We start from the raw sequence: 27,793 nt of genomic DNA, 5'->3' as shown, positions 1-27,793 counted from the left end.
GTGCGATTGGTTCCCGCCGCGTTTGGGTTTGGTGATGTGGCGCGTGGCCACCGTCGGTGACTTGCCACTGGGCCCCACCCGCGCGGGCGCCCACCGTGTGGATCACTGACGAGTGGGCCCTACCCCCGCGGTATATTCGGGATCCCGTGTGGCCGAGCTATATTAGAGGCGCGCGCGTCCGCAAGGAGAGGCGGAGGCCGCGGCGAAGCCAGCCCGAGTCGTCGTCGTCGTCGTTCGTCCACGCGACACCGCGTCGTCGGCGGCGGCGAGAGGAGAAAGCTCAACGAAGGTGATCGATCGATCGATTGTTTGCGAGGTGGAGGAGGGAGTGGGGATGGTGGAGAGGAGGGCGTCGCCGGCTGCGGCGGTGGCGGGGGGGAGGCGGAGGTGCGGGGTGAGGGTGGGGCCGACGAGGCTGGAGGGCATGCCGGCGGCGTGGCCGGCCGTCGCGGCGGTCAAGGCCAAGTGGCCCGTCTCCGGCGGCGCGCTCTCGCAGATGATCCTCGGGAGGTGCTGGGGCCGCGGGGTCACCGCCGTCGAGCCCGTCGGCGGCGACGGCGTCGTCCGCTGGGACGGCGCCGGCGACGCCAACCGCTTCCGCTTCGACCTCGACCAGCCTTCCGCCGCCGCCGCGCGCGCCGCCCGCCCGGAGCGCGGCGTGTCCTTCTCCATCCTCTATGTGAGCACTCCTTCTTCCTCCCTTCTCTAATCATCTTGATCAATCAAAGATTCAATCAAACCTTCCAATTTCTCATACCAAGGTTGTTTTTCCCCTTCCCAATCGCCACTGAATTCACAGCATCAAATTCATTAACTATAGCAGTTAATCTCAAGCTCAAACTATAATTAATTTAAGCCTGTAGTGGTTAACCTTAAGCATAAGCATGATTACTGCTGATGTTAGCCTGATTTATTATTGTTGTTTTTTTAAAAAAAAATTGATCCTATGATATTTTTCAATCAAATTATTGTCGGTGTTTTGGGGCCAGTGCTCTGAGCTAAGGTGTGGACACCATTTCTTACAAAATGGAGGTTTGTGACCGTAATTGCGATGTATAGAACGCTTCAGGTCAATGCATAGCTTTTTTGCAAGTAGCAGTCAGCAATTTGGAGTGGACAAGTCAATAGTTAGGTTAAGCATGCTTTCATAATTCTTATATCTTTAGTGCGGAGTTGAAGAAAAAGAAAAGGTAAATCTGCTCAAAGTCCGGCGCATTTTGTCTAAAGGAGTAATGCGAGGTTTGAAATTGAGGAGAGGTTGATGTGGCCACGTGGCGCGCTCCGATTGGCCCAGGAGGTTTTGACTTCAGTTATTCTTGTTAATTAGTTTTAGGTGGCAAGATCTATGTCATGATATTAAGTTTTGAGGGTTAAGTTTGAACAGTACCCTTCGCTTTCATGTACGTTAAAGTTGCATTCCATTAGTGCTTCTCTCTGAATCTTTTGTTTTCATATCAGTGTTGATATGTGGAGCATGATTAGTGTGTTTTTTTGTGTGTGTGGTTATGGTTCTTCGCCTATTCATCAACCAACAAAATCATTAGTAAATAGTTCTTTTAGATGTAAATAGTAAATCTTCGGTAACTGTTTTACTATAACCTCCCATGGAAGAGAACCAAAGTAGGAATAAGAGCATATTTTAGGTTCCTTGTAAAGCAGCAGCCTTGAGGAGTACTACAAGCTAGTACTTACTACATGACAGGGAATTGTTGTTCCTTAGTGATCAACCATTGCCGATTTCAGGAAAAATCTTGAAAGTTACAGAGGAATCAGTGTAGCAATCAAGCATCTTTTCTTAGGCTTTTTCGCCAAGTGAGGCTGGCAATAAGAATTGCTTTGTGATGCAGGGATTCCAAGAACAAGGAAGAGGCAAGGACGTGGTGAAGCTTGAGGAGATTGGGACAGCCATGATAAGCCTGGAGGAATGCTGCTGGGAGATGCAACTGCAGCAGCAGCAGAAAAGGGGGGCAACTCAGCAGCAGCTGGTGGTTGTCCCCATCAGGGTGAGGAAAGATGGATGGGCAAGTGATGCCATGCTTTATGTAAGCAAATATCTTCTCCATTTTATTTGCCTCCCAATTACTATATTTCTAGTGAAAAATGTTTGTGGTGCATTTTTTTAATGAGTTGTATGGGTGATGATTGATTTCAGGTGAATGTGGAGCTTGTGGACGCGAACACGCCTTCCGAGAACATCGGAAGGACTGTTTCATTCAGGGAGAGCAGGGCGAGGACGACGACTCCGGCACCGACAATGCGGGACAATAGGAAGAGCTTGGAGGCAGGGACGTACCATGAGGTCCTTGACCTGAAGCAGCTGCTTGATCTGGCTGACAGGGAGCACAAGGTGGCTGTGTACAGCAGGAGCAAGAGGAATTCGGACAGCAGCAGCGTCAGCAGCATGAGCAGTGTCAGCAGCAGCAGCACCATCAGCATCAGCAGCGCCAGCTCGAGCGGCGGCGCCAGCCCGGAGCCCGGCCTGTCGTCGAAACGCCGGCTTCTACCGTGGAGGAGGAGGAGCCGGGACTTCGACAAGAGGAGCAGCGAGTCGCTCTCCCAAGAACTGCCCATGAAATACATGGTGAGAATTGGATTAGCATTTTTTTTCTGATCATGGAATCATGTTTGCATTGGCAATGGTGAATTGGTGATTGATCGAGATGGTGATCTGTGTCTTACAGGATGATGATCTGGCGGGAAGCTGGGAGACTCGGGAGTTCACGAGCAGGGACTCGGAGACGAAGCTGAGGACGCCGGTGTTCTTCGCGTCCATCGACCAGCGAGACGACAGCGCCGGCGGGGAGAGCGCGTGCACGGCGCTGGTGGCCGTGCTGGCGGCGGCGCTGCACGCCAACCACCCGACGATGCCGACGCGGCCGGAGCTGGACGCGCTCATCAGGGACGGCTCGTCGGAGTGGAGGCGGCTCTGCGACGACGAGGCGCACATGGCGGCGTTCCCGAACAGGCACTTCGACCTGGAGACGGTGCTCGCGGCGAGGGCGAGGCCCATCGCCGTGCAGCACGACAGGGCCTTCGTCGGCTTCTTCCAGCCCGAGAGCTTCGCGTCCCTCTCCGGCGCCATGTCGTTCGACGACATCTGGCGCGAGATCGCCGCCTCCGCCGCCGCCGCCGGCGGCGAGCCGGGGCGCGCCGACGTGTACATCGTGAGCTGGAACGACCACTTCTTCGTGCTCAAGGTGGAAGGCGACTGCTACCACGTCGTGGACACGCTCGGCGAGAGGCTCTTCGAGGGCTGCGACAAGGCGTACATGCTCCGGTTCGACGCCACGTCGGAGATGCGCTCCGTGTCGCCGCCGCCGTCGTCGCCGTCGCCGGAGGAGGAGGTGATCGTCACCGGGAAGGAGTGCTGCAGGGAGTTCATCAAGAGGTTCTTGGCGGCCATCCCGCTGAGGGAGGAGCTGGAGATGGAGAGGAAGGGCTGCGCCGACGCGCCGCACCGCCGGCTGCAGATCGAGTTCCACTTCACCGTCCTGAAAGAAGAAGAACAAGACCAAGCAAGAAGATGATGATGATCAGTGGTTGTAGCTCTGCAAGCTGACTCAAAGCTGTAGTCTGTACTAACAAACATTCATGTACATTTCTATACATATACAGTACAAGAGGAACAGGAAATCACAGCATTGATACATACGGATACTACAGGGATTTTTGGATAGTAAATATTATTGTAGGCAGACACAGGAAATTTTTACAGAAAAAAAAACAGAGTTCATGGTTTGTCTTACCTTTTTTTGTTTGGAGGCAGGAATAGGTCCATTTCATCTCACCTGTCAAAGCCATTTTGTAAGCATGCCCAGGACTCACTGCACATTATTTACATTTAGTAAAATCTAGGGGCTTATTTGACCCCGTTTATCAAGATGGTGTTCTTCTCTGTGACACATGGTTTCCTTCTGTGACACATGGTTTTTTCATTCAAGTAAAATCTATTAACTATCAAGATGGTGTTCTCTGTGAATCAACTGGACATTGTATTCATGACTGTAGGAATCGTTATTATTAACTACAACTGGAATGTCGATTCCTCCATTCCTAAAACCATATTGAGAAATCTATGAAACTAAAAACTGTAAGAGCTTATTCCTCTAAAGAGTTTATACACAGTTTACAAGAGAGCTGGACAGTCAACGATGACCCGCCGTCTTCTGATGCTGTAGATCCAAGCTCATACATTTTCAAACCTCCCCCAGACGCTATGGATTCATCAATTCTTCTCGACATCAAGGAACCAGGCACCGCCTCTTCGTCTGCTGGAAGCCTGGAAGTATTTACATGTACATGGGTAGCCTGGCATTGCTTGATGCCGATGGCACAAGAGCTAGTATCTGGTTCTTTATGACAGCGATAAAATTCTCTATTTCGTTATAGATGGGCAGGTTCTCTGCACAGCTTGGTCGCAGCATTAAGCAAGCACGCTCCAGGACGCCTGCTATGTTAGGTGGTGGATGTCGGCCCTCGCTAAAATGCTGCATAATTGAAAAGGAAGATGTACTGACTTGGAATAATTCTAGTAACCATGGAGGATTAGTGCTAGTGAAGCAGGTGAATGTTTTACCTTGATTGCAAGAAGCGTGGCAATGCAGTTGAATATCAGGTTGCGCGGAAGTTCAGAATTAGCAGCAGATTCCGGTTCTGGGCCTTTACACGCTTCATTTGATATGCCTGTTTCTTCTAGAGAACTTTTACCATTCTCAGAGATTTCCTGGCAAAACATCAAATAACATATTGAGTGAGAAATGCAAAATTAGATACCTTGAGGGAATTGATCAGCTAAACTTTAACCTACCTTCATGGCTTCGTCAACCATCTGCTTGGCTTGTGCCAATGACATTTGGACAAAGGAAGTAATATAAGAATCTAGCTCATCATTGTGACCATTCCTGTGCTCTGACAAACCTCTACTCCGTACATTGTCATCAACAGACTGGAGCGGCTGTAATGGTCCACAATTACCAGATGTACTCTTGTTGGATAGTCTTTCAATATCCACAGCAATTTCAACCTGTGATAGTAAATATATTAATCAGCATTAGAACATTTCACAAACGTGAGCAGTTGGCCGGTTGCATTTCATGGAGCAGTCAAGGAACAGGCAGCATTTGCTGCATGGCCATAACTTGTAACCTGCCCATGGATAGATAGACTATGATCGTAATGACTATGATCGTAATGCTTCTTAAAAATAGATTTGGACAGCAAAACCTCAACCTGTTCATCTGAAGTTATGTGCATGGTTTTGGATGGCTCGGCCTCTCCGCTGATATGATCCCAGTTCTCTTTTGAAGTAAGCTTTGGAATTTGCTCAACCTCTACTCTGTTGTGTGAATTATTTGAAAGGAAGCTCCTCTTTTTGAGGTCATCAGGCAGATTATCCAACCAGTTTACAGGCATACAATCAGTGTCCTGAAAAAGAAACAATTACATGTCTTGACATAATCATATAACTGCCATAACAGTATATCTTTATGCTAAAATATCATCTCAAGATTCTTGAATATAAATTATATGAATATGAAATGAATAAGTTGTGAATTGTTGTTAAACAAATGGTTACCAAGTGAAAAATAAAAATGTGAGGAGTCTCATAAATTTATTTCCATGATATAAATAACTGAAGTACCTGACAGCTTTGTGTTGGGCCATATTTTTTTTGTTTGTTTAAAAAAGATGGATAACTCAAATTCGAAGAATGACTGATGGTGAACTCCTGGCAACTATGCATGGATGATTCAGCATACTGTGTGGGATGTAATTAGTTATCCTTAGGAAGACTAAAATTTTATGAACACTACTGGAACTAAAAGGGCAGATCCTCTACTCAAGTGTGGTGGTTATGGTACTGGGGTGTAAAATTTTCTCGTAGTTCAAAAGCTTGATAACATATTTTGATATGAATTACTAACTAAAAAATCACAGAATTCAATTGCAAGGTCAGTGTTTAGTATACTAGAAAGTTTATTCCCTGCCTATAGTTAAAAATAATGGTTGAAATCTTTTGCAGTGGCTGAATTCATTGATTATCCTAGATGTTGGGAAATTTGGAAACACCGAAATGACTGCATATTCAACTGAGTGAATCCAAACGTAATGGAGATGTTGCAGGCAGAGTCAACAGAAGTTAGTCTTTAGTGCCTAGCTGGAGCTCTTGCGCTCCAAGTTTTCCTTTGTACTAGGCTGTCGTAGGGTGGTTTTGGTCATGTGTCGCCTTGTGGGTGTGTTTTGGGTGTAGGGCTTGTGAGCCCTTGGTTGTATGGGTAGTAGTTTCCTTCTTAATGAAATGAACAAAAAAAATCTGTTGCAACAGATATATGAAGAAACAATTATGAGAAAGGACCTAATATCCTACATAGTATAACAATTGGCAATCATGAAATGCAACTGATATTGAAAAGGTGTACCTTTACTTCATCAACACCAAGGTCAGGCCTATCAAACTGGACATTATAACGATCCTGTTCCATCATCACCACTTTACCATCACAAAGTTCCCGTGTACTTGGGTGACGAACGATTACCTGCTGACCAATTGAAAATGGTCGAGCTAGGTCTGGTGGTAGAGAATCCCACGAATCTTCACTTAGTAGAGCATAGTATTGCCTAACTTTTTTGCGATAATTTTCAAGTTTATCTTTTTCTGCCGCCAGAAAATGATCAGAAAAACGTCGGGGTTTGCCAAGTGAGCTGCAGATAAAAATACTTAGTATAGCGAAAACAAAAAGAAGTGAGGACAAAGAAAAACAATGATATAGCTTCCAGAGTTTGCTAGTCAATACCTCCTTATTGTGCTCCACTCGGACCGAGTGAGCCTTGACAGATGGCTCAAATTCGCAAAATTCAAGTAGTTCACAAACTCATTATCCATAAACCATGGATAATCAACTGCGCTGTAAAACCACTCATATGTACACCATCTACGAAGTGACTCAGATGACAAGCAATGCTGCAATCTCCTAGCCTGAAAGTAAGCCAGAATTAAGACTACAGTTGAACTCAATCTGTGGTATACTAGCATTGATGAATGGTGGGTGTACCTGTAAATTATCTGCTCCATTGCAAACGACATACTTAGAACCACAAGGACTTTTGGATTTTCTTTTGCTCCTTCTCGACATATTTATCTCAGGTTTTAATTGTGATGGCAAATCAGGGATTTTGGTAGAAATATTTGCAGTTGATTCAGGTAAATCAACTGTTCCCCTTTCCAGATCAGAATTCAAGGCGCACTCAGTGGCATCAACTTGACGCTCTTCTGGCAAATCTAAATGATTAGAAGTGACTCCTTCAGTAGGCACCTGCAAAAAGAAGTGTGAAAGTAGAAGTGCCATCAGACTAACTGAAGAGAGCAATACGGGAAAGAACACAAATGCTGACTGATTTAAGGTGCACTTCGATCTCAGAAGGGATAAATTATAATCACACTGACAAAATGCACCTTATTAAAATAAAGTGAAGGATGGCTTTCCATTGACACCAAACCCAGAATTTTATGATTTTAAGGGATGCGACGGCAATACTAATTTTAAATGCAAGAATGAAAGCATCTAATTAAAGGATAAAATGTACCCTATAAAAATGAAACGGGATTGACTTTCCATCGACACCAAGCCGAGAATTTTATGAGTTTATGGGGATGCAATGATATACTAAATGTTAGATGCAATGGAAGCATCTAATTGACAGTACAGTAGACTCAGATATAGGCGTCAATTCATCAAATTTGGTTTGTTCCCCATGAGCAAGAAAGGGTTCCTTTAAAAAATACATATATTCATGCTGTACATACAACATAAGCTCACTATTTACGATATCTTACCTCTTCAGCTATTAACTTCTTTCTCCTTTTATTCCTTGTCTTGGAGGCACTGCATTCACCAACTTGCTTCCCTTGTTTGGATCTCTTAACTGAAGGGCCTTCCTCCCTTCTGTGAGACAATGCAGAATCATCCCTTCCAAGTGTACCTGATCAATATACATCAGAAAAGACAGATGCGCAACATGCATGAGATAACGTATGTTATGAAAAAAAGATATACCAGGAGTCTGAAATAATATTACCAACCTGAAGGAATATTAATCTTAGGCTCTGATATTTTACTGGGTACAGTCACTAAACTCTCCAAGACATCTAAGACCAACATCTCATCTGCAAAACAGTGGTTGTCAGTATTTAACATTACGATTAAGCTTAGCAGCTCCAAGAATGACTACTGAAAACTATTATAAGATAAAAGTAGTTGCTCTAGCACCAATCAAAACTGACAAGGAAAATGTTCTGACTTCTGAACAATAATAAGATAGCAGAGGAAATGGACTCAATGAGTAATCAAACACTATGAACATGTTCTCATTAGTTTCATACAGGCTACATTGTTGGCCACCTAATGCGTTAACTAGGCTTGGTGTAATATTTTCTCCTTTCTCACTGGTAGAGGGCAGGAGCAGATATTGTTTGCTGTCAAGGTGTCAATACATGTGAACCAGGGGCTTTGGGTCTCCTTTGTCTTAAAAATGGAAAGATGTGACATAAAGATTGTTTCATTTTGTAGGTCATCTTAGATCATAATCGCACAAAACCATTCAAGATTTTAGATTCCTGAAAGTGTGTTCCAATAACTGAAAGAAATCGAAGATACAAATTAAGGGCATCCCAGTGACATCTTACTTTTGAGCAAATGGCTGATATAAGCTTAGGATAATCTTAGGCACTATTTGCAGTAGCTATCAAGATGTTAAACTATCCACAATGTAAAATGCTGAACAGATTGTATATAACAATGGCAGAGTAAATAATGTGTAGTTCATATAAAATATATTGTTTAGTTTTGTGAACAGAAAATGGAACCAAAAACTCGTATATTTACATGAACTCAACGAAACAATGAGTTTGACATCAATGACGGGGAGAAATGTCTCAAAGTACCTGGAGAAAATAGATTGGTAAGTCTCTGATATTCAGTAAGGTCATTCCCTTCTTTAGCCACCATTGCGGTTTCATGCTCATCTTTAATTGTCTGACCTTGTTCCATACTCTGCTCAATTCTTCTCTTTTTCAAGCTTCCAGTTCCTTTAGCTTCCAGGAAAGTCTGGCCTTGAACAAACTTGGCTGATTCTGAGATTCCAGGACTTCCATGAGATGAGCATTCAAGCTCATTATTGGTAGCTCCACTAGCCTTTTTGGTACAGTTGATGGCATTTTCTGTTTCTGGTATGCCAGCATGAGCAACATTCATGTCTGCAGGAAAAATAACTGGTACACGAGGAGTACGTTTCCCTGAAGGATGTCTTGGAATGTTCTTGACAAGTTCTGGAAAAGCATACAAATTAGTAAAACAATGCAGGCCAGTAGAATAAGTTATTATCCAATAGAAATGTTCTCTTGCATTCAACTAGCTCTTGCTTCTTTCTTTGGTAATTTCATTTTGAGGAGGCCAAGAGAAGATTAAGGGATAAATAAATATATATATATTTGCTTTACAATACTTACCTCCATAGTATCTTTTCTTGAAAGAAGATAATCCAGAAGTTCTTCTTTCATGATAGGAGCGGTGAGCATGAGGTGCTTCCTTCTCTTTCTGCCCTGTAGCTTCACGTTTCCGTACCTTCCCAGATGCTCTAACTGTTTGATCACTTCCTTTATGACTCTTGGATTCATCCTGCTATTTTAAGAATTTCAAGTGATTTAAGGAAAAAGTAGGGCAATTTGTATGTCGATTCAGATAATTCAGACCTTGCAGTAAATAGGTTAATTCAGAATCGAACATAAGAAGAACAAAGCATTGGTACTCATCATTCTTCAGAGACTGTGATGTAGGAAATGCAAAACAATCACCACTATCAATAGTCAACGCACTCTGGATTGGCTGTTAGCTTGTTCTTTCAATGTTAGTAACGTCCATCATCATGATATAGTTATTCTTATGTCACAATATACTAATTGCATCATCATATGGCAAAAACTGTTATAATAAAAATTATAACTAAATCCAAAAGAACCACAATGATCAGGAGTGCTCACACTTGGCCTTTTGCTATAACGAAACTGACCTATGCATGGTAGCTTCAAATAGTACAAATATTCGCACATGATTGAAAACTCTCAAAAAGAAACAACTGAAATTTGGCATATCCAGAAACCAGAAGCATACTCAATAAAACATTCAACAAGTAAACCCATCATAAGCTTACCGAAACATTGTGATGACCAGTTACCAATGCAACAAATCCCATGGCAGTACCTTCACGTTCTGGAAGAGATAAGAAAGTCTACAGCAAGAAATGGCAATGTGTAAATACTTTAGGTTCTATTATCAAATTTAACCTATTACATTTATCTAGGCATGGCTGCAAGGTGAATTATATATTATAACTAAATATTCTTGAACTTCTGCATAAATAATATATCATCAATATACTGTCCTGTTCTAGTCTTCTAGATGAGCAAATTATCAACTTTAGTTCACAAAACCAAGTAAACTGTAGAGGATGCAAGGTGGTAAAGTTCGCAAATAGCTAGGGCATATTAATTATAGAACACAAACTCACCCGGTGCACACTGTAAAGGGCTTCTACTGTATCTGCTGATTTTCCACCCACAGATGCACTGACCTGCAGAGTCAACAAACAACTTTCTTACTTTGGCACCAAAGACACCAATGAAACATGAACACAAAAAATGGTGGTCGGAAAATTGAATAGCAAACCTTTTTCCAGTTTTTTCCATGTCGACGGTAGGCTTCATAAAAGCGCATAAGCTCATCCTTGCTCCATTGAGGACCTAAATCTGACATTTTTCTCTTCTGCAAAATCAAAACATTTTAGTGAAACGGAAAAAGATCATGTCTACACATTGTTGCTGAGTTGGATGATATTTTAAGAGACTACAATTACTGGGTGTCATCTAAAAAGTATCAATTCATCTTACTTTTAGTTTAACCTTGCTTGAACTATTTGGATCCTCGTCATGCTGTCGATCGTCATACCCCTTTATTGTGATCTTGGTAATTGTGCGAGAACCTTTTGCTGGACCCATGGAAATTTTCCTTGGCTTGTTTTAGAGAGAAAAAGACTTCCTTGACTTGAGGCCCAACAAATATTGCTGCAAGTGAGAGAGAAAGCTCACTAACACTATGTTTCCCAAAAAAAACAAAAAAACAAAGAAAGCTCACTAACACAATAATTAGTGTAGCATATATACATTGGACTATAGACTACAACGAAAACTAAAACATGAACTATATTACTCCTAGTAAGTTATATTAATCTAGCTTCTAAGTTTCACATCCTAACTCTAATAATGCAAAATAAGACTTTGCAAACTAAACTAATGCCAGGCTGCAAAGAGAATGTCAATTGTCCAAGTACGAAATTTAAACAAGGGTCAGATTAAAACAAAACTCATGATGCGGCCCATTTAGTAATCAGATTAAGCAAGTCATCAACTGTGACAAGGACTTCATAAAGAAAAAGATTCCGGGCAGCCAGTAGAAAAGCAAGAAACTTTGGTAAAATCTTCACACAAACTGAGTAGAACATTATAAATATAGCCAAAAATCATCGAAATTTACACATAAGCTATATTTGACATGCCAACAAATCCAAACATCAAGAAATATAAAATTGCCGCTCAATCCACATCCAAGTAAATAGACCTTTCCAGGGGACAAGTCATAGCGAAAGCCTGGACTTTGCAGAACCAACAATAACCAAACAAACACTTTACGGATCCCCAACCACGAGATGAGAAATATGGTGGGAAATGAAAATTCTCTGCAGCAGATACCTAATTAGAGACCCGATTAGCGAGGTAAAGGTGGTGTATGACGCCAACCGGAGAAGCTACAGTGAAGAACCCCCAAAAGTCCCACGCCGCCGCAGCACAAGTCAAGGAGGAGGAGGGGAAGGCCAAGCAAAATCGAAGCCACGATCTTAAGGGATACTACCAGAGATGAAATCCGGTAAGCGTCGCATCGGGGATCACGGCGCACCCAAAAAAAAACAGACAGATTCGCAGCAGAAGAACGCCTTGCGCGATGAACTTGGGGAGGGAAACCAAATCGTCTTCCAGAAATCCTGAAATCCAAGCAGACGAAGCAAGCATCTGCTCGGGGGGAGAAGGAGAAAACAAACCACCCACCCAAAGCCGCACCTCGCAGTTCCCAATTCCCCCCATCCACATCCACTACTCTTCTCTCGAGGACTAACACTAGAGGAAAAATTTTCGAAACCCCCCAACGCGAGCAAACCATGGAGAGAGAGAGAGAGGGGAAAGCCGCACGAGATCAAGCATACATCTGCTCGTCAAAACCACGGGAACACCACGAGCAGCCGCGAAATCCGCGAATTCCCAGCCGAAAAACCACCCACCGCCCCCAAATCCCCGCGACATCCCAAACCCCGAAAAGCCTTCTTCATCCCCCCGCACCGCATCTCACCCCCACAGATTGCACCAAACCCCCACCCCGACGAAGAATTCCCCTCACCTTCCTCGGATCAGGGCTGAATCTCACCGCCCGCGGAAGAGCACCACCGCGACGCAGCTCGGTCCGGCTCGGCCACCGGTGCGACGCGCGCGCTCCCGCTCCCGCTCTCCCTCTACCGCGCGGCGCCGTCCGTCCCTCCGCCCCCCGCCGCCACCCCGCGCGCGTGCACCAGGTGGAGGGCGTCGTCGACGGGGCGCTAGGGTTTCCCGCGGCGTGGATGGATCGGAGGTGGAGGTGGTGGTGGTCGGTTGCGTTTGCCTTTGCGGTGGCTTGGCGTTGGCGGGCGCTGGATACAAGTAGAGGGAGGAGGACGACGAGGGGGATGGGGGACGGATTTGCGAGGTGGGTGGGGTTCTAGGGGGCTACGTGTAAATGTGCTTTTTGAAAATTAGGTTGAGCAAAGGAAGGAGTAGGATGGTAATCCCGGACGCGGCGTAGCGTGGGCCTTGCTGGGCTGATGTGCGGGCCGTGGGCCTTCGGAGGTTTCAGTGCGCAGGTAATAGGCAGGTTTCTTTTTTACGAAACCGAATTTCGAATTTCGTCGTTCAATCGGAAAAACGGATACAGCGGGTCTCTCTCAACTGTTAAAATATAAAATAGGTGCAAAATAAGAGCAAGGTCAATAATATAGCTAGCTATTGGCTCCAAAAAATTTCATGTCATCTACAGCCATAATTAGAGACGTATTATACAAAAGTAAGCTGCAGTAAACAGATTTCTGAATATTACTATTCATTTTATTTATTGCATTGCACGTTCTTCATTTGCATATAGTAAGGCCAACTGCTGCTCACCTATTTACTAGCCAATCACTGAATCTTTGCACTGTCTTGGAGTCGTGAGGAGTTGGCGATAATTTAGTCGCCGGCTAAATCTCTCTCTCTTCAACTTTTGATTTTAACTCAGTTTTTTAAGCCACGGTGGACAGCTATCACCAGCTTGAAGCATCTATTGTACCTGCTCTAACAAGTCTTAAGGCGGCTTGAAGGGCGGTTTCAGCTGACGTGGTATCTACATGGCTAATTTGACTCGGTCTTCATCTGACATTGCATTGACGTGGCACATGAAGTAAAATTTAACAATTTAAAAAATAAAACAAAATATTTGGACCCACATGTCAGGCAAATACTAATAAGGTTAAAAAATAGTTAGTGAGTCCCACTTCCTCCACATCTCCCCTCTCTACCTCCATTTCCTCCAGCTCTTCATCGGTGAGGGGACTTCCTCCAGCTCTTCATCGGCGAGGGGACAGGGCGCGTCGCGCAGGCGGCCGACGGGAGAAGAGGTAGCGGCGCACGGTGACCTGTGGAAGAGGAGCGACGTGCGGCGGCCCACGGGAAAGGAGCAGCGGCCAATCTCCCGGTCTCTTCCTTCTCCGCCGCAGCATGGATCCTTCGCTGAGCTGCCGGATTTGCACAGCCGCGAGGACGGTCCGCTCCAGCCCACACCTTGACACATAAGCAGCACATGGTGAGCAGGTAGAGCGGCCACTGCCATCGTCCTCCCCTTTCTCCACGATGTCGAATCCGAGCAGCAACATCGCCTCAGGATACGAGCCAACATGTCGGCGATGGTGAGCAACTGCAAGTAGGACGTGGCTATTATGGCCGTCCAAGAATCGCTACAACAACGCCATTGCAGACCAACCAACTGTCACGGGGAATAAGCAAAGGGAGAGGTCGGTGCCGAAGGTGCGCACAAACAATAGCTCCGGAGCAGCACACGGAGGTGCAGGAGGGAGTGTAGACCGTCTCCATGCCGGCATCGGTGAGGAGGTCATCGAGGGAAACCGCTAGCAGCATGGCGGTGGCGACGCAGGATGAGACAATGAGGACACCGCGGCAGAGCGTGCAACATGGGCGTTTGATGTCGGCGAAGGTGACGAGCGTGGCTGCGACGCCATGGTGGTTGACGAGCCGCCACCACACCCTCCCGCTCCACCCTCTCCGCCTCTGCCACCACCTCTCCCGTTCGGTTGTCGTCGATGGCGTGCGTGCGTATGGGAAGGGAGGGAGAGAATTACTTTTAATAAACGGTGTAGCATATTACGATGGTTTATTTAGTGATAAATCTAGTAACATCATTCTCACATGATCGATAGTGAGAAATCTAAGAAGTTTTACGATAGTTTATTTAGTGATAAATCTACTGCGTTCGGCCCAAGGAGATTGTGAGAAAGTTTGTTTGTTTTTCTGCGCGCACGCTTCCTGAACTACTAAACGGTGTATTTTTTACAAAAAAAATCTATACGAAAGTTACTTAAAAAAATCATATTAATCTTATTTTGAAGTTTAAAATAGTTTATACTTAATTAATCATGCGCTAATAGCTCGTCTCGTTTTGCGTATCTTCTCAATCTTCTCTTTTCCTCTCCTCTCAAACTCACTTACTCCATCCGTCCCAAAATATAAGAAGTTTTATAATTGGATACCGTTATTAAGAAAGTAGATAGAAGTGTATGGTGTAGGGTTGTGATTGAATGAGTAGTGGAGGTAGGTGGGAACTAGGAAAAATGAATGGTGGAGGGTTATGATTGGTTGGGAAGATAATGTTGGTGGATAAATTGTTATATTTTTTGGATAAATTGTAGAGTTAAAAATTATTATATTTTGAGATGGAGGGAGCAGAGGTTTCTAGAAAGCGTGACCAAAACTTGAGCAAGTAACTTCATGGAAACTTCACGTTAAACAATCCAAATTGGAGTATTTGAAAAGATTCCCCATTTCGAAAGGTAGTACTCCGAGTAGTAATGATTTTGCTAAACAGCAGGGTTCATGGCCATAATGTGACTTCTGTGATTCTGTCAAGTGGGTCCTCTTGGACAGAGCACCTTACCACCGGTGACACCAGCATCATCGTCGGTTTTCTCTCCCTCCGCGCCATCTCCACCGTCCATTCTCCATCCGAACCGCGCCACCACCCGCCGCCCTCATGGCCACGGCCGCCGCCGCCGCCGCCGCCGCCGCCTTCTCCCCGCTCCGCCGCCGCCTCCCGCTTCACCACCGCGGCCGCCGCCTTCTCGCCGTCGCGGCCGCCCTCTCCCCGGAACCCCCCGCGCCTACCCCCACCACCTCGCCGCCTCCCCCGCCCCGCAAGGGCTACTTCCCGAAGCGCAACGAGGTGCTCGAGCTGACATGCGAGGGGCTCGCGTTCAAGGGGAAGGGCGTCTGCAGGGTGGACGGCTCCACCTTCGTCCTGCTCTGCGACGGCGCGCTCCCCGGGGAGCGCCTCCTCGCCCGCGTCCGCCGCATCCGCCGGGGCGCCTTCGCCGAGGCCGCCAAGCTCCGGACGCTCGAGCCCCACCGCGACGCCGTCGACGCGCCATGCCCGCTCGCCGCCGACTGCGGCGGCTGCAAGGCCCAGTCCCTCGCGTACGCCGCGCAGATCCGCCACAAGCACCTCCAGGTCCGCGAGCTGCTCGTGAACTTTGGCAAGTTCGATCCCCGGAAGATGGAGAGCTCGGAGCCCGATGCTATCTTGAAACCCATCGTGCCGTGCGACGAGATATTTCGGTACAGGAACAAGGTGAATTTCTGGTGTGGGGGTTTAGGAGGGTTTAGGAGGGGGGTTTTTGGCGCAAAAGATGAGTTGTTTTTTCTCTTGTTTCCAGATGGAGTTCTCTTTTGGAACAAAGAGATGGATGCAAAGAGAGTGGAAGGAGGAGAAGGATGATGAGGTGGTGAAGGAGGAAAAAGTTGAAGGTGATGGCTATTCGCTTGGATTGCACGCGCCAGGGTTCTTCGACAAGGTGCTGCATGTCGAGAAATGCTTGCTGCAGAGCGAGCCGGCAGATAAGGTAAAAAAGAAAAGGTCAATAATGATGTATTGGATTATGTCCATTTTGTTGTAGATTTAAAATTTTAGATTTTGTTGAATTGTGTTACTTGGTGGTTGCAGCATCACCACTATTTAACATTTATAGTTAGATTTGGTTGGCTAGCTTGAAGTTGCATTGGCAACACATCCTTTGTATAACTTCCCAACAAGAGCAGCTTAGGCAGCATGCTGTTGACACCAATTAACGAGATTGTGCATTGGAATAACATACTTTGGACAAACAAACACTATTCACTTGTGTTGCTAGGATGGTATTGTTTATGATTGTCACAAAATGATATAAGTAGAACTGCGTAACATGATAATTATTTAAAAGCTAAATTGCTTGTGTCATGCCGCATAAAGCTACACATATTGAGAGTCAGTTTAAGTACGTACACAGATACATTGCCTGGACCATCGTGCTAATTATTTGGAGTTGGAAGCAATTGTCAAACTAGTGAGCAGAGTGGTTCTGAGGACTTTCCTTTTGATGTTTAATTTATTATCTGCTGATTTTTACAGGTTCTTGCCATTGTTCAAGAAACATGGTTGGATCCAGCTCTTGGTCTCACACCTTATGATGTGCACAAGCATGTTGGATTTCTCAAACATCTTATGATAAGAACTGGAAGGTATGGTGTCCTATCTGATTGTGAGTTCCACCTATGAATGTATGATGCCCTCCTGCATTTTTACCATGTAGCAGTATATCTATAAAGACTATAGTGCATGCAGATGTTATTCGGTTTACAGTCATGGGCACTATATTTCTAGCACTAGGATATTGATGAACTTCTTTTACAACAGAGCAAATCTTTTGATCATTGGTACAGCATCATTTTGGTATTTAAACATGTTACTGAAGTTAGTGCATTTGGCTTCATTAGCTGCTGCCAAATATCTCGGTCTACAAACACATTCTCTATAATTGTTCAGTTAAAAGTAAATTTATTTGATAGGACAGGGATGACCAAACAAGTCATGTTGTTTCCCTCCCCAAACAAATAAATTTTTAACCTTTTGTTACCAATTGAACATTTCTTTTCTTACCTTTTTTTTTTTTGCATGATGAACACTTTTGAACATTGGTTTTTTGTTAATTTTCCAGAAATATCACCACTGGAGCTCCAGAAGTCATGGTTAATTTTGTCACATCATGTTATAAGCCAGAGCTATTGGAGCCTCTTGTTAACAATATCACAAAAATACCAGAAGTGGTATGTAATTGGTGCCTTCTCATTTTAAGTGTACTATGTCGAACAGTGTAATGTTTAAAATACTTTTCATGTACTGACTATTATGTCACTCAGAGTTCTACTGTACAGAAATCCCGTTGGGTTTTAAGCCAAATAAATAATTAATTACTTCTTCCTACAATATTGATATGCCTGTAGTGTTGATGTAGGTCAGTATCATGAATAATGTGAATACGTCTGTTGGCAATACATCTGTGGGGGAAGAAGAATATACCTTGTATGGGAAACCAACCATTACAGAGATGTTGAGAGGACTTACATTCCAGATATCTGCCAACTCCTTTTTCCAGACTAATACAAAACAGGTTTGTTAATGCTCTGTTAGGTTCGAAGTATTGACATATCTATGTCATGTGACTTACATTCCAGTTCATGTATCAGTTATTTCCACGTGATGCTAAAATTTTGGTGTCTAGTGCTTGAGCATTTCCAACAGTTTTTCCTGCATGGTTGCATGTACTGCAGGCTGATGTTCTGTACAAGCTTATTGGGGAATCTGCTGGGCTTAAGGGAGATGGCTCTGAGATTATCCTTGACTTGTTCTGTGGAACCGGAACCATTGGTCTTACCCTTGCTAGAAGGTAAATTTTCTCACTATTATAATGCTGTTGGAGAGCAGTTGCTACTATGTGAGGCCATTTTTTTTCATTTGTTTCAAGTCTTAGCACAAAACTTTGAGCATTCGTCATTCGGTCACCCATTTATTGAAAAGCATGATTAGATGTTCTTCTGATTTGACCAGGGCAAAGCATGTCTATGGATATGAAGTAGTTCCTGAAGCCATTTCAGATGCTCAAAAGAACGCTAAGCTGAATGGTATCAGCAATGCTACATTTGTTCAGGGAGACCTTAATAAAATCAATGAAACATTTGGGAAGGAATTTCCGAAACCTGACATAATCATATCAGGTTTGTCTTGGCACATATCTGTTAGTACATATTTTTTGTAGCAATTCGAGTTATCCCTGATGAGTAGAATCTACAATGCTTTCACTGCTTTGCTAGATCCTAATAGACATCATTAAATTTGCAGATCCTAATCGGCCAGGGATGCACATGAAGCTAATCAAGTGGCTACTAGAAGTTAAAGCCCCTCGAATAGTGTACGTTTCATGTAATCCAGCTACCTGTGCACGGGATTTGGATTACTTATGTCATGGTGTGGTATGTTTTTGTCCTATTATTGAAGATACCCATTACTTCACATTATTTTAGCTCTTAGTGCATAGCCACTTCAATTAAATACTTAATTTGTCTACAGGAGGAAAAAGATTTGAAAGGATGCTACGAGCTGAAGACTGTAATACCTGTAGATATGTTCCCCCACACTCCTCATATCGAATGTATCTGCGTGCTGGAGCTGTGTTGATTGTCAGTTCTGTTCATCCAAAAGAAACCACAAGGATTTCAAATGCTTCATCTTGCCCTCATTTCCTGACTACTAGGTGATTATTTATGCCTTTTGCTCTATATTTACTGTTGTCCTTTGTCCTTTGATTGCAGAGATTTTCATATACTGGAAAAGAACATTCTTTTCACCTTTGTGATATAAAGCACGAAGTTGCATACTGATGTATTTGTTCTGGCATTTCCAATACTAGCCAAATGCCCTTTGATCGCAACGGATTATTAAAAATAGCAAAATTAAGTCCTTGTTGAAAATATTTTTAATTGGTTGAAACAAGACCTTTCATCTTAAAGAACAAACAAAAATGCTATGCTTAGAAAATTAAAGAGCTGCAGTTCGACTATACTCACCCAAATCCCAATATCTTGTCCCACATGTCAGTGATGGTTGAAGACTCAGCACCACCACTACTTTCTTTTTATAGTAGTATAGATGATGAACACTTGCGTGATGCACACCTGATTGAGAAACCTGTTTTTATTTCTCTTTTATGGTAGACTTGCAGGTTGGAAATTGGATCGCAGTCTGCAAAGCCATGTTGTTGGTGTTTTTACAAGATATAGAGTATTCATTTACTGAAACTCCCACATTGGGTTTTATAGTTGTGGGGGACGCAGCTTAGCTGAATGAGTTCTTCAATTGACATATCTCATGCAGAAGAGAAGAGAGGTTCTCTTAAAGAACAAGCAGATGGGAAGAGGCAACCAAACTACCAAAGTTGATGTAGTTCCTCATCCTCAATTGTGATTGGAGCTACCCATGCGTCAATGAAATGTTGTCAGATCTTTTCTTGTGTGAAAATTTGTAGCTAATGCTAAATTCTCAAACTATCACTGATGGCTATACCGAAGAGTTTTTGAAACTTTTGTAGGGAGCAAAATTAGAAGCAAAATGCAGGATAGTTTGAGAAAGTATGCATTTTTTTTTGTCGAATCCCCTAAATTTCCAGATTGATAAATTAGTGAAGCTTTAAGGTACAAACTCATTATACAGAAGATACACGAATCACTGTGCCATTGATAAATTGATTGATACTACGAAAGTACTCAGGATTGTTTTTTTTTGTTTGAGGAAGTAATGCTAGCACCGCTCAATATGATAAATTTCTATGTCAGAGTATCCTTTTATCACTATATGGAGGATTTTATAATTTAATTGTTGGTACGGAGTAAATTGGTGTAGTAGACAATATTTACTGAGTAAAAGTAACAAGTTTAATAGATGTACGTTTTATCGCAAACCTTTTTCTTCCTGAAGTGTGAATAACTGAATATATGAACTAAAAAAGAAAAGGAGATTTGGATACTATATATTTTCTCGTATTCAATCTTGAGTCCATATAGTGTTGGATAACAGTTCTATACGGAAATAACTAGAAAAAAATTAGAGATGCGATTATGTATATATTTTGCATACCTGTTCAAAACTCTACAATCCATAAGAGGACATAAAAAGAGTGAACATATGCACATAAAAATATTAACAAACGGATGTTTCCATTCCAAAATACACCAACTTTTATCTGGACAAGAATTTATCCATATTCATTACCAAATATTTCTATTTTTTGAGACATGTGTAGTATTTACCAGCTCTTTTTGGATATGACAATTGACCATTCATGCCCCTTCATCTTATTAAAAGACTATATGTACATGTTCAAAATTCTGGAAAGGTTCTATTCGAACCCCCCCCCCCCTCCCCATATGATATAATTTCGGTCAATATTTTTAATTTTTTTTCATTTACTGTGAATTTGATAATATTTTGATTAAATTTGACTAAATTTTGTTTAAAATTTCGGACCGAAACTTCCGAAAGGTGTATCGGCACCTTCCGATAGAAACGCTGAAAACGAAAAATTGAACCCTGTATATATATCATTTCTTATGTTGTATTTTTATTAAATTTTAAATAGGACAATCAATAAAAGTCATAAAAAATTAATAATAACGTATATTTAAAAACAGGGGGAATTCGTTTTCTCCGTGAGCCGAACATATGAGAAGCTGAGAAGGCAAAGCGGGCTACACATGTCAGCAGACGGCGGCGACCCCTTCGATTCTCTACCGGCGGCGATCGCCGCCGACGTCCTCGGCCGCGTCGCCGACGGGGCCGACATCGCGGCGTGCCGCCTCGCCTCGCGGGCCTTCCTCGCCGCCTCCTACGCCTGCTCCCGTGTCCGCCTCCGCGCCGCCGCGCTCGCACGGCGCCGCTCCGTCGCCCTCGCCGGAGGGGGCGGGGGCGGGCCCCCCGGCGGCTCCGCCATCCGAGCGGCCGCCGGGAACGCCGCGTCCCTCCTCGGGCCGCACCTCCGCTCCCTCGAGCTCGACGCGTCCGAGGGGTGGGGCCACCCGGACGACGCGACGTGGGTGGAGGAGGGGGAGTTCGACGAGGGCGGCGACCTCCACCTCACGGCCCGGGAGGCCGTGGTGGCGTGGGCGGACACCGCCGCCGGCAACGCTCTCCGGGAGGTGGACGTCGCCGACTACTGGCCGCAGTCGTGCTGGCGGAAGGCGGAGGCGCTTCCTGTCATCTCCCACTTCTGTAATTCTCTCTTATCTCTGCATTTTTTTACTGCTTGTTTCATGTTCCTTGTTGTGATGATATCATTGCTCTGTTTGTTTGAAAATCTCGTGGTAGAGTTAGCTTCTCACATAAGCAAATGCTTGCACAAAGGAAATTTATGGTTAAACCTGTTGCTCTTATATTAGATTTTAGTTTGTGTGTGCAATTGTATTTCACTTGTGCATAATGCTTAAGAAAGTGTGGCTTATTATCCTCCGAAAATTTAGCTTATTCTTGCTGCTCGCCAATCACCAGCCCACTTTGGAAGTTTGAATAAAAAGATGGCCATGAACGATGAGAAACAAGTAATAGAATCTATTGTACTCATAACATTATCATGTGAAAACTTGATCTTGCTTACCTGATGCTGGAATGCATAGTAAATGTGCATACACTTTATATGTCATTCAGTTCTTGATATTTCAACAGTCAATTTGGTCCACCTTGGTATGGTCTCAGATTGAAACTTCGGCTATACATGCAGGTCATAGTCTTTTGAAATTGCGTCTGAAAAACGCATGGCTATCCGTTGACGGGCTAAAGATAATGCCTAATCTGACTCATCTGACACTTGAGTTCATTAGATTAGATGATGAGGATCTCAACAAATTGAATGAGTGCTTCCCTTGCCTTCAGATCCTCAATCTTATTGGAGTTGGAGGGCTCAAGGACCCTAAGATTCACCTTCATCAACTAAAGACTTGCCACTGGGAGGTATCAAATGTTCCACGGTCATTAACAATCCGTGCGCCTAACTTGGTTCGTCTTGAGCTGAAATGTGTTCGACCAGATATGCTCATTTTGGATACCCCATCCATGTTTACTCTGAAGTTAACAGTTGATAAACTTGGACCAAATGTCCAAGCCGATGGCCTTGTGAGTTTGAAAAATCTGTGGATAGAGTCATTGGATCTAAAGTCCCTCTTGCAAGTATTTGCAGAGAATCATGATATCACTACATTAGAACTTGAGCTGCCCACTTCTACAAACAAATATGAACTTTTTGAAGCAGTGAAGCCCGAGTATCTTCTTCAGCTGTTTGCCGGCATCAGCGAAGTCAAGTTGGCCCCTCGGTTTTCATGTGAAATGACGCATTGCCTGATGTTATGCACCAGCAACCAGTTTAGAAGCTGTTTGAGGAGACTCCTGTTTCATCTACCGCCATTGAAGGATGTTCCTCATCTTGCACCCTTGTTTAATAACTGTGCTCCATCTTGCGAGGTGACCATTCTTTTCCATGCCGACTCCAGCAATGATATCCGCCAAGCCGCGACATCAGTTTGGACGCTAAGGTATCCGGGGATCAGATGGCAATGGGGTACCTGGAACTAATCCCTGCATATGTGCATCAACATGAAGATAAAGGATCACATGTGACAGGACTAACACTACATCTCGCACCTTTTGTTAACATAGTAGCCTCTTCTAAAGTATTGCAAGATGTTATTCTGTTAGGCTTGCTATTGCTAGTAGTACTGATTAATGTTGGTGAGCAGATGGATGCTCAATTTGCTCATAGGGCTTTGTTTGCCCATAGCAACTGTGCGCAAATGTGCCAAGATAACTAACTTTTGGTTGTTTTCTGTGCTTGTACATCCTACTTAATGTTGGAATTATATACTCCTACATTAGAATATGTACTTTTCTCTTGGATACCAGGATATTGTTTGTTACCTCAGCCCATCTGCAGGTTAGCATAACATTTCCTTGTCAACAGTGAACAATATCATCTTCATCTTTTTACCCATCTGCACATGCATACATATGATATGATCCTCTCATGCAGTGGTGCCTAATCTGGTAGCAATAATTAATTTAACTATGGCTGTCTCAGGATTAGCCGAGTTGGTCTCGGTTTTTTCCCTTCATCTTTTCCCGCCAAAAATGTCTTGGTCAGGAGCAGAGAGGCACTAGTTGCGGCGGCAGAAGGTTGGGCAGCTGCAGCTGCAGCGGCTGCACCACCGCCACCGGCAGCAGCAGCAGCACGACGACCACGAGCAGGCGAACCAGCAGCAGCCGCAGCACTCGCCGCAGCAGCAGCACCACCAGCTCCGCCGCCGCCGCCGCTCCTCCTCCGTCGTCATCTCCTCGAACGCCGACGCCGGCGACGCCGCCTGCTGCTGCTCCGCCTCCTTCTTCAGCGGATGGTACATCCCGCCGTAGTCCCTCTTCCTCGGCGACGTCGTCGTCTCCGCCAATCTGCAATGGAGATGAGGGGGGTTAGTTTTCTTTCTCGTGATGATGATGATGAAGAGGACGACAATGGCGTCGTCGGCGGCGTACATGGGGAAGGCGAAGGAGAAGTTGCTCGAGCTGCCGGCGGAGCCGCTCTCGTGGCGGCGGAAGTCGATGGCCGCCTTTTGCTTGGCCGCGCCGCCGCCGCCGTCGGTGGCGTCCGACCGCGCGCTGCCACCAGGCGACCCTTCGGCGACGGTGGCCAGCTTCCAGTCCGACGTGTGGTCGCCGGCGGCGCCGGCCATGGCCTCGTCGTAGAAGTAGTCGAAATGCGACCTGCTCTCGCCGGCGTAGAAGCCGCAGAGGTCGCCGGACGGCCGGGCGCCGTGGTGGATGCTGAACAGCGACTCGTTCGACGCCACGCTCCACTCCGCCTGCGACGACGACCCCGGCGGCTTCGCCTGGAAGATGGACTTGGGGATCCTCTCCGGATCGAACCCCGCCACCGCCGCCGGCTGCTGCGACATCGTCTGGATCTCCGGCGCCGCCTGCGTCGTCGCCGCCGCTACGTCGTCGACGGTCTGAGCCGGCTGCTGCGGCCACGATGCCCAATCGTCCGGTCTGACCACGGCCTCATCGTCGTGTTTGATAACGTCCCCGCCGTCACCGGAAGCGACGGCGGCGGCCTCATCGTCCGGCGAGGCGGCGACCACCGACGGGACGACGACGCTGGTCTCTACCGCGACGTCCTTGGACACCTCCTTCTCCTCCGACGACGACGACGACGAAGACGATGAAGATGATTGCCTATCAGGCTTAACGCCGGCCTCCTCCTCCTCCGCCGCCACCTCATCTGACGGCGGCGGCGGCGGCTCTAGCACCATAGGCGCGGGCAGCTCGGCGGTCTCCGGCGAGCCGGGCTGGGGCTCCATGACCACGCCCTGCCATTAATTGACACACCATGATCGATCACGCAAGATTACAACACGAAATCAATCGATCGATCACGAAATGTAAGAATCGAATTGTCGGTGGCTCACCGGAAGAAGAGGCCGGCCGGAGCCCCGAGTCGAAATGGAGGGAGGAGTCGAGTCGGTCGGCCGTTTGCGGCTAAAGTGCGGCGATTCGAGACCCCCAAGCTATTTTTGGTTGACTCGTCACGCTGCAACATTGCCACGCTACGAGCGCGGGAAACCACCCAACTCGCGCCAACAAAGCCACTAAAATCATCGTGCTGTTTGAACCAAACCAAGATAGCGCAGCTCGTGCTGTTTTTTTTTTTTTTGGAAGGATTTTTAGTCCAGATGCAGTCTGGGCCGCAATCTATACTAGTGGTCCGGCCCAGATTTGAATCGCGGTTTTTGCCCTGTACATCAAACAAGTCTAACCCCAAACTTAAGAAAATCATCCAAAAATAATCTAGTGGTAACAATATTGAAAAGTCGTATAGGTTGTCCATATTTTCTAATAAGCCATTTTATTAGAGAATATAAATTAATTCATGGTAAAACTTTTATATATTTATTCGTAGCGATTTAAAAGTCAACAATAAAAAAATTACATTAAAAATATCTTAAAATCAAATTTAAAATCAAGTTAAAAATTCAAATTTTAATATTTTGACATCATTTTGATATTTGCTTTGGCTTATTAGGCCAACTGATGGGCTCGAAGGCCTGAGGCAATCAGCATTCAACGCAAGCAGTAAACCGGAATTCCATGGATTCAAAGATCGAAATGAACTGCATGCATCATCTCAACCACAACAAAAAAAAAAAAAGGGACGGCAATTAATTAAAAACCACCATGGATCATGTTCATAGCCCAAGCTCTGAAGCTTTGATACAAGAGACGACACGGATTGACATGGCTATCATGCATCAACCATCTTAATTCGAGTAAACCCTCCTAATTAACCCTCTTTGATTACTTAACCTAGGCGATTAACACTATGCTACTGACTTCTTCTACTGGGCCGAAACCCCTCAAAAAAGATAACTTTTGGTGCAACTACGAACACACCAGATGAAACTTGGGAGTGATGGCTAGATTAGTGGCGAGTTGTTGCCAATGGTGATCAGAGCTCGACGACGACGATCCTAGATGGAGAGGTGCGGCCACCCCATGGCCCAGATGCTGTCCGACACCGGCGGGTGTGCGGCCGGCGCGGGAGACGGTGTAGAAGTGGCCGGCGGCGGCGGCGGCGGCGGCGGCGCCGACGACATGGTGCCCAGCAGGAAGCCGGTGGTGAAGTGGCCGTTGTGCAGCTGGGCCGGCGCGAGCAGCGAGGTGAAGCTGCCGCCGAGGTCGAGCAGGCGGCGGTCGGGGTCCACGGCCGCCAGCGGCAGCGGCGGCGGCGGCGGCAGGAACGGCAGCTCGTACGCCACCGCCGGCGGCATGAGCGGCAGCGGCGCGGACGACGCCGTCGTCGTCGGCGGCGGCGCCGCGGCGTGCGCGGCGTGGGCGGCGCGCTTGCGGCGGCCGGTGCACGGCGCCGGGGCGACCTTGTTGCGGGTGCCGCCGCCGACGGGGACGTTGCGGAGCGCGCCGCCGCGCGTCCAGTAGCGGCGGCACGCCTTGCAGAAGTGGCGCGGCTGCGCCAGGTTGTAGTTGTTGTAGTAGCAGAACTTGGTGTTGGTGGACTCGCACCTCGGGCACGCCAACCCCTCCGCCTCCGTCCTCGCCCCTCCTCCCAATCCTCCACCACCTGCCGCCGCCGCCACCGTCCTCCCCTCCGCCACCTCCATTACCAGAAAAGAAAAGAAGAGATGAAGATTCAAGAAACGCAACAAGACAAAGAAGCTTGGCACTGGCGTTCTCGGTGATGAGGCAAATAAGTAGTAGGAGGTGGAGGAAGAAGACAAGGTGGGTGGAAGTGGAAGAGATGGAGCGAGAGGACATGTACAAGAAGCATCTCTGAGCTCCGAGCTGCTCTCCGATGGCGTCGCGGCGCAGTGTGGCAGCAGGGACAGGTGGGGGCAGGTGGCAGAGAGGGAGACTGGACTGGGTTTGAATGGTCCGGACTTCTATTCTTGGGAAGGCGACAAAAAGCGTTGCGGCTTGCAGGGTTGCTGAAATGAAACCGCCAGTCAAAGCGGAGGGTGGGTTTGTTGGTTGGGTTGCTGCAGAATGTTGCGGCAGCTATGGCTGATCAGTGTTTGATTCTCTTCTCTCCTTCACCTCTCTAGGAGTACTGCACTATAGGACAAAGGATACGGATCCTTGTGTCAGTGCCTGATTGCCAATGCAATCAATGTCATTAGTTTAGTGCTAACTAAGCCCATCACAACAACATGATGGGAGTATTACAAGTAATACCACATTATTTTTAGTCCCCTACTACTCTTTCTATAGAATTGTGTGTTTATCTTTTTGCTTATGCTTATATTTATCAGCTAAAATTTGAATATTTGATCGTTAAATCTGGAGTTGATTTCGGGGTTTTTTTCATCGAAATTTATTTTCAGTTTTTGCTTTTAGATCGCTAAGACACATATATAAAATTTTTATTCACAAATTATTTTCCGTTTACAAGTATGCCGAAATGATGGGTCTGATGGTGCTTTTTACTATTGGTAATGAATTGACGTACGAACCTTCTACGTGTTTGAGAAGAGAACAATTTTATTCACTTACCAAAATGCTATATATATAATCACATGGGAAATATTGCAGAGCACCGTATAAAACTCGTTTTGAATTAATAGAGCAACCGCGATTAGTACACGGTGGGTAGGGTGTAGTATGCGATTGGAAGGGGTGCCGGGTCAGAATCGAAGTAGTGATCAGGGGTCAGTACTCAGAGTGATCGAATAGACGTACAACAACCATGAGGAGTGGCTATTACGTGTACCGTGAATCGCCTGTTTTGCCCACATTCATCCCGCGCGTACTCCGCAAGCGTACGTTTCGATAAAGATAATAGTAGAATTTTAGCGTGACTAAAACGAGATAACTTATTAATGTATGATTAGACTTTAAAATTTTTTATTCCATCTTTTATATAGAATGTTTTTACTAAAACTCATTGTATATATAGGAGTCTAAAAAACATATGCTAAAATATC

At 45.5% G+C, this 27,793-nt stretch overlaps 6 protein-coding genes across 10 annotated transcripts; 3 read left to right on the top strand and 3 right to left on the bottom strand.

Annotated features, from left to right (window-relative positions):
* The first annotated feature begins 205 nt into the window (after positions 1 to 205).
* Positions 206 to 3,876, top strand: LOC127774989 (uncharacterized). The gene is made up of 4 exons (XM_052301290.1): positions 206 to 679; positions 1,848 to 2,042; positions 2,153 to 2,581; positions 2,682 to 3,876. The coding sequence occupies exons 1-4, from the start codon at positions 335 to 337 to the stop codon at positions 3,525 to 3,527; spliced, it is 1,815 nt and encodes a 604-aa protein (XP_052157250.1). The 5' UTR covers positions 206 to 334; the 3' UTR covers positions 3,528 to 3,876.
* A 14-nt stretch (positions 3,877 to 3,890) lies between these two features.
* Positions 3,891 to 12,767, bottom strand: LOC127774966 (protein ALWAYS EARLY 2-like). 3 transcript variants are annotated; one of them, XM_052301263.1, is made up of 16 exons: positions 12,501 to 12,767; positions 10,943 to 11,116; positions 10,722 to 10,817; positions 10,564 to 10,626; positions 10,207 to 10,284; positions 9,506 to 9,677; positions 8,942 to 9,325; positions 8,081 to 8,164; positions 7,835 to 7,980; positions 7,053 to 7,313; positions 6,795 to 6,976; positions 6,420 to 6,702; positions 5,230 to 5,424; positions 4,808 to 5,023; positions 4,577 to 4,723; positions 3,891 to 4,487 (listed from the first exon to the last, which is right to left on the bottom strand). In XM_052301263.1, exons 2-16 carry the CDS (start codon positions 11,048 to 11,050, stop codon positions 4,290 to 4,292), a joined length of 2,613 nt encoding a protein of 870 aa, XP_052157223.1. In that variant the 5' UTR covers positions 11,051 to 11,116; positions 12,501 to 12,767; the 3' UTR covers positions 3,891 to 4,289. The 3 variants fall into 3 exon arrangements, with proteins under 3 accessions (XP_052157223.1, XP_052157239.1, XP_052157231.1); XM_052301279.1 differs by having other exon boundaries at positions 9,506 to 9,674; XM_052301271.1 differs by having other exon boundaries at positions 12,528 to 12,767.
* Positions 12,768 to 15,390: 2,623 nt separating this feature from the next.
* On the top strand, positions 15,391 to 19,524 carry LOC127761343 (uncharacterized). 2 transcript variants are annotated; one of them, XM_052285632.1, is made up of 10 exons: positions 15,391 to 16,025; positions 16,111 to 16,296; positions 16,842 to 16,951; positions 17,428 to 17,536; positions 17,725 to 17,880; positions 18,041 to 18,156; positions 18,318 to 18,484; positions 18,609 to 18,739; positions 18,837 to 19,020; positions 19,489 to 19,524. In XM_052285632.1, exons 1-9 carry the CDS (start codon positions 15,432 to 15,434, stop codon positions 18,942 to 18,944), a joined length of 1,677 nt encoding a protein of 558 aa, XP_052141592.1. In that variant the 5' UTR covers positions 15,391 to 15,431; the 3' UTR covers positions 18,945 to 19,020; positions 19,489 to 19,524. The 2 variants fall into 2 exon arrangements, with proteins under 2 accessions (XP_052141592.1, XP_052141584.1); XM_052285624.1 differs by having other exon boundaries at positions 19,481 to 19,524.
* Positions 19,525 to 20,983: 1,459 nt separating this feature from the next.
* LOC127760502 (F-box/LRR-repeat protein At4g29420) lies at positions 20,984 to 23,224 on the top strand. Its single transcript, XM_052284772.1, has 2 exons — positions 20,984 to 21,530; positions 22,036 to 23,224. Exons 1-2 carry the CDS (start codon positions 21,017 to 21,019, stop codon positions 22,881 to 22,883), a joined length of 1,362 nt encoding a protein of 453 aa, XP_052140732.1. The 5' UTR covers positions 20,984 to 21,016; the 3' UTR covers positions 22,884 to 23,224.
* A 101-nt stretch (positions 23,225 to 23,325) lies between these two features.
* Positions 23,326 to 24,901, bottom strand: LOC127760503 (uncharacterized). Of its 2 annotated transcripts, XM_052284773.1 has the most exons (3): positions 24,767 to 24,899; positions 23,835 to 24,667; positions 23,326 to 23,750 (listed from the first exon to the last, which is right to left on the bottom strand). In XM_052284773.1, the coding sequence occupies exons 2-3, from the start codon at positions 24,656 to 24,658 to the stop codon at positions 23,462 to 23,464; spliced, it is 1,113 nt and encodes a 370-aa protein (XP_052140733.1). In that variant the 5' UTR covers positions 24,659 to 24,667; positions 24,767 to 24,899; the 3' UTR covers positions 23,326 to 23,461. The 2 variants fall into 2 exon arrangements, with proteins under 2 accessions (XP_052140733.1, XP_052140734.1); XM_052284774.1 differs by having other exon boundaries at positions 23,835 to 24,901.
* Positions 24,902 to 25,385: 484 nt separating this feature from the next.
* LOC127760504 (dof zinc finger protein DOF3.1-like) lies at positions 25,386 to 26,844 on the bottom strand. The gene has a single exon (XM_052284775.1). It carries the CDS (start codon positions 26,471 to 26,473, stop codon positions 25,826 to 25,828), a length of 648 nt encoding a protein of 215 aa, XP_052140735.1. The 5' UTR covers positions 26,474 to 26,844; the 3' UTR covers positions 25,386 to 25,825.
* Between the last annotated feature and the right edge of the window lie 949 nt (positions 26,845 to 27,793).

Source organism: Oryza glaberrima, chromosome 1 (assembly GCF_000147395.1).
Source record: "Oryza glaberrima chromosome 1, OglaRS2, whole genome shotgun sequence".
NCBI classification, from domain to species: Eukaryota; Viridiplantae; Streptophyta; class Magnoliopsida; order Poales; family Poaceae; genus Oryza; species Oryza glaberrima.
This window is presented reverse-complemented; position numbering and strand designations above follow the sequence as displayed.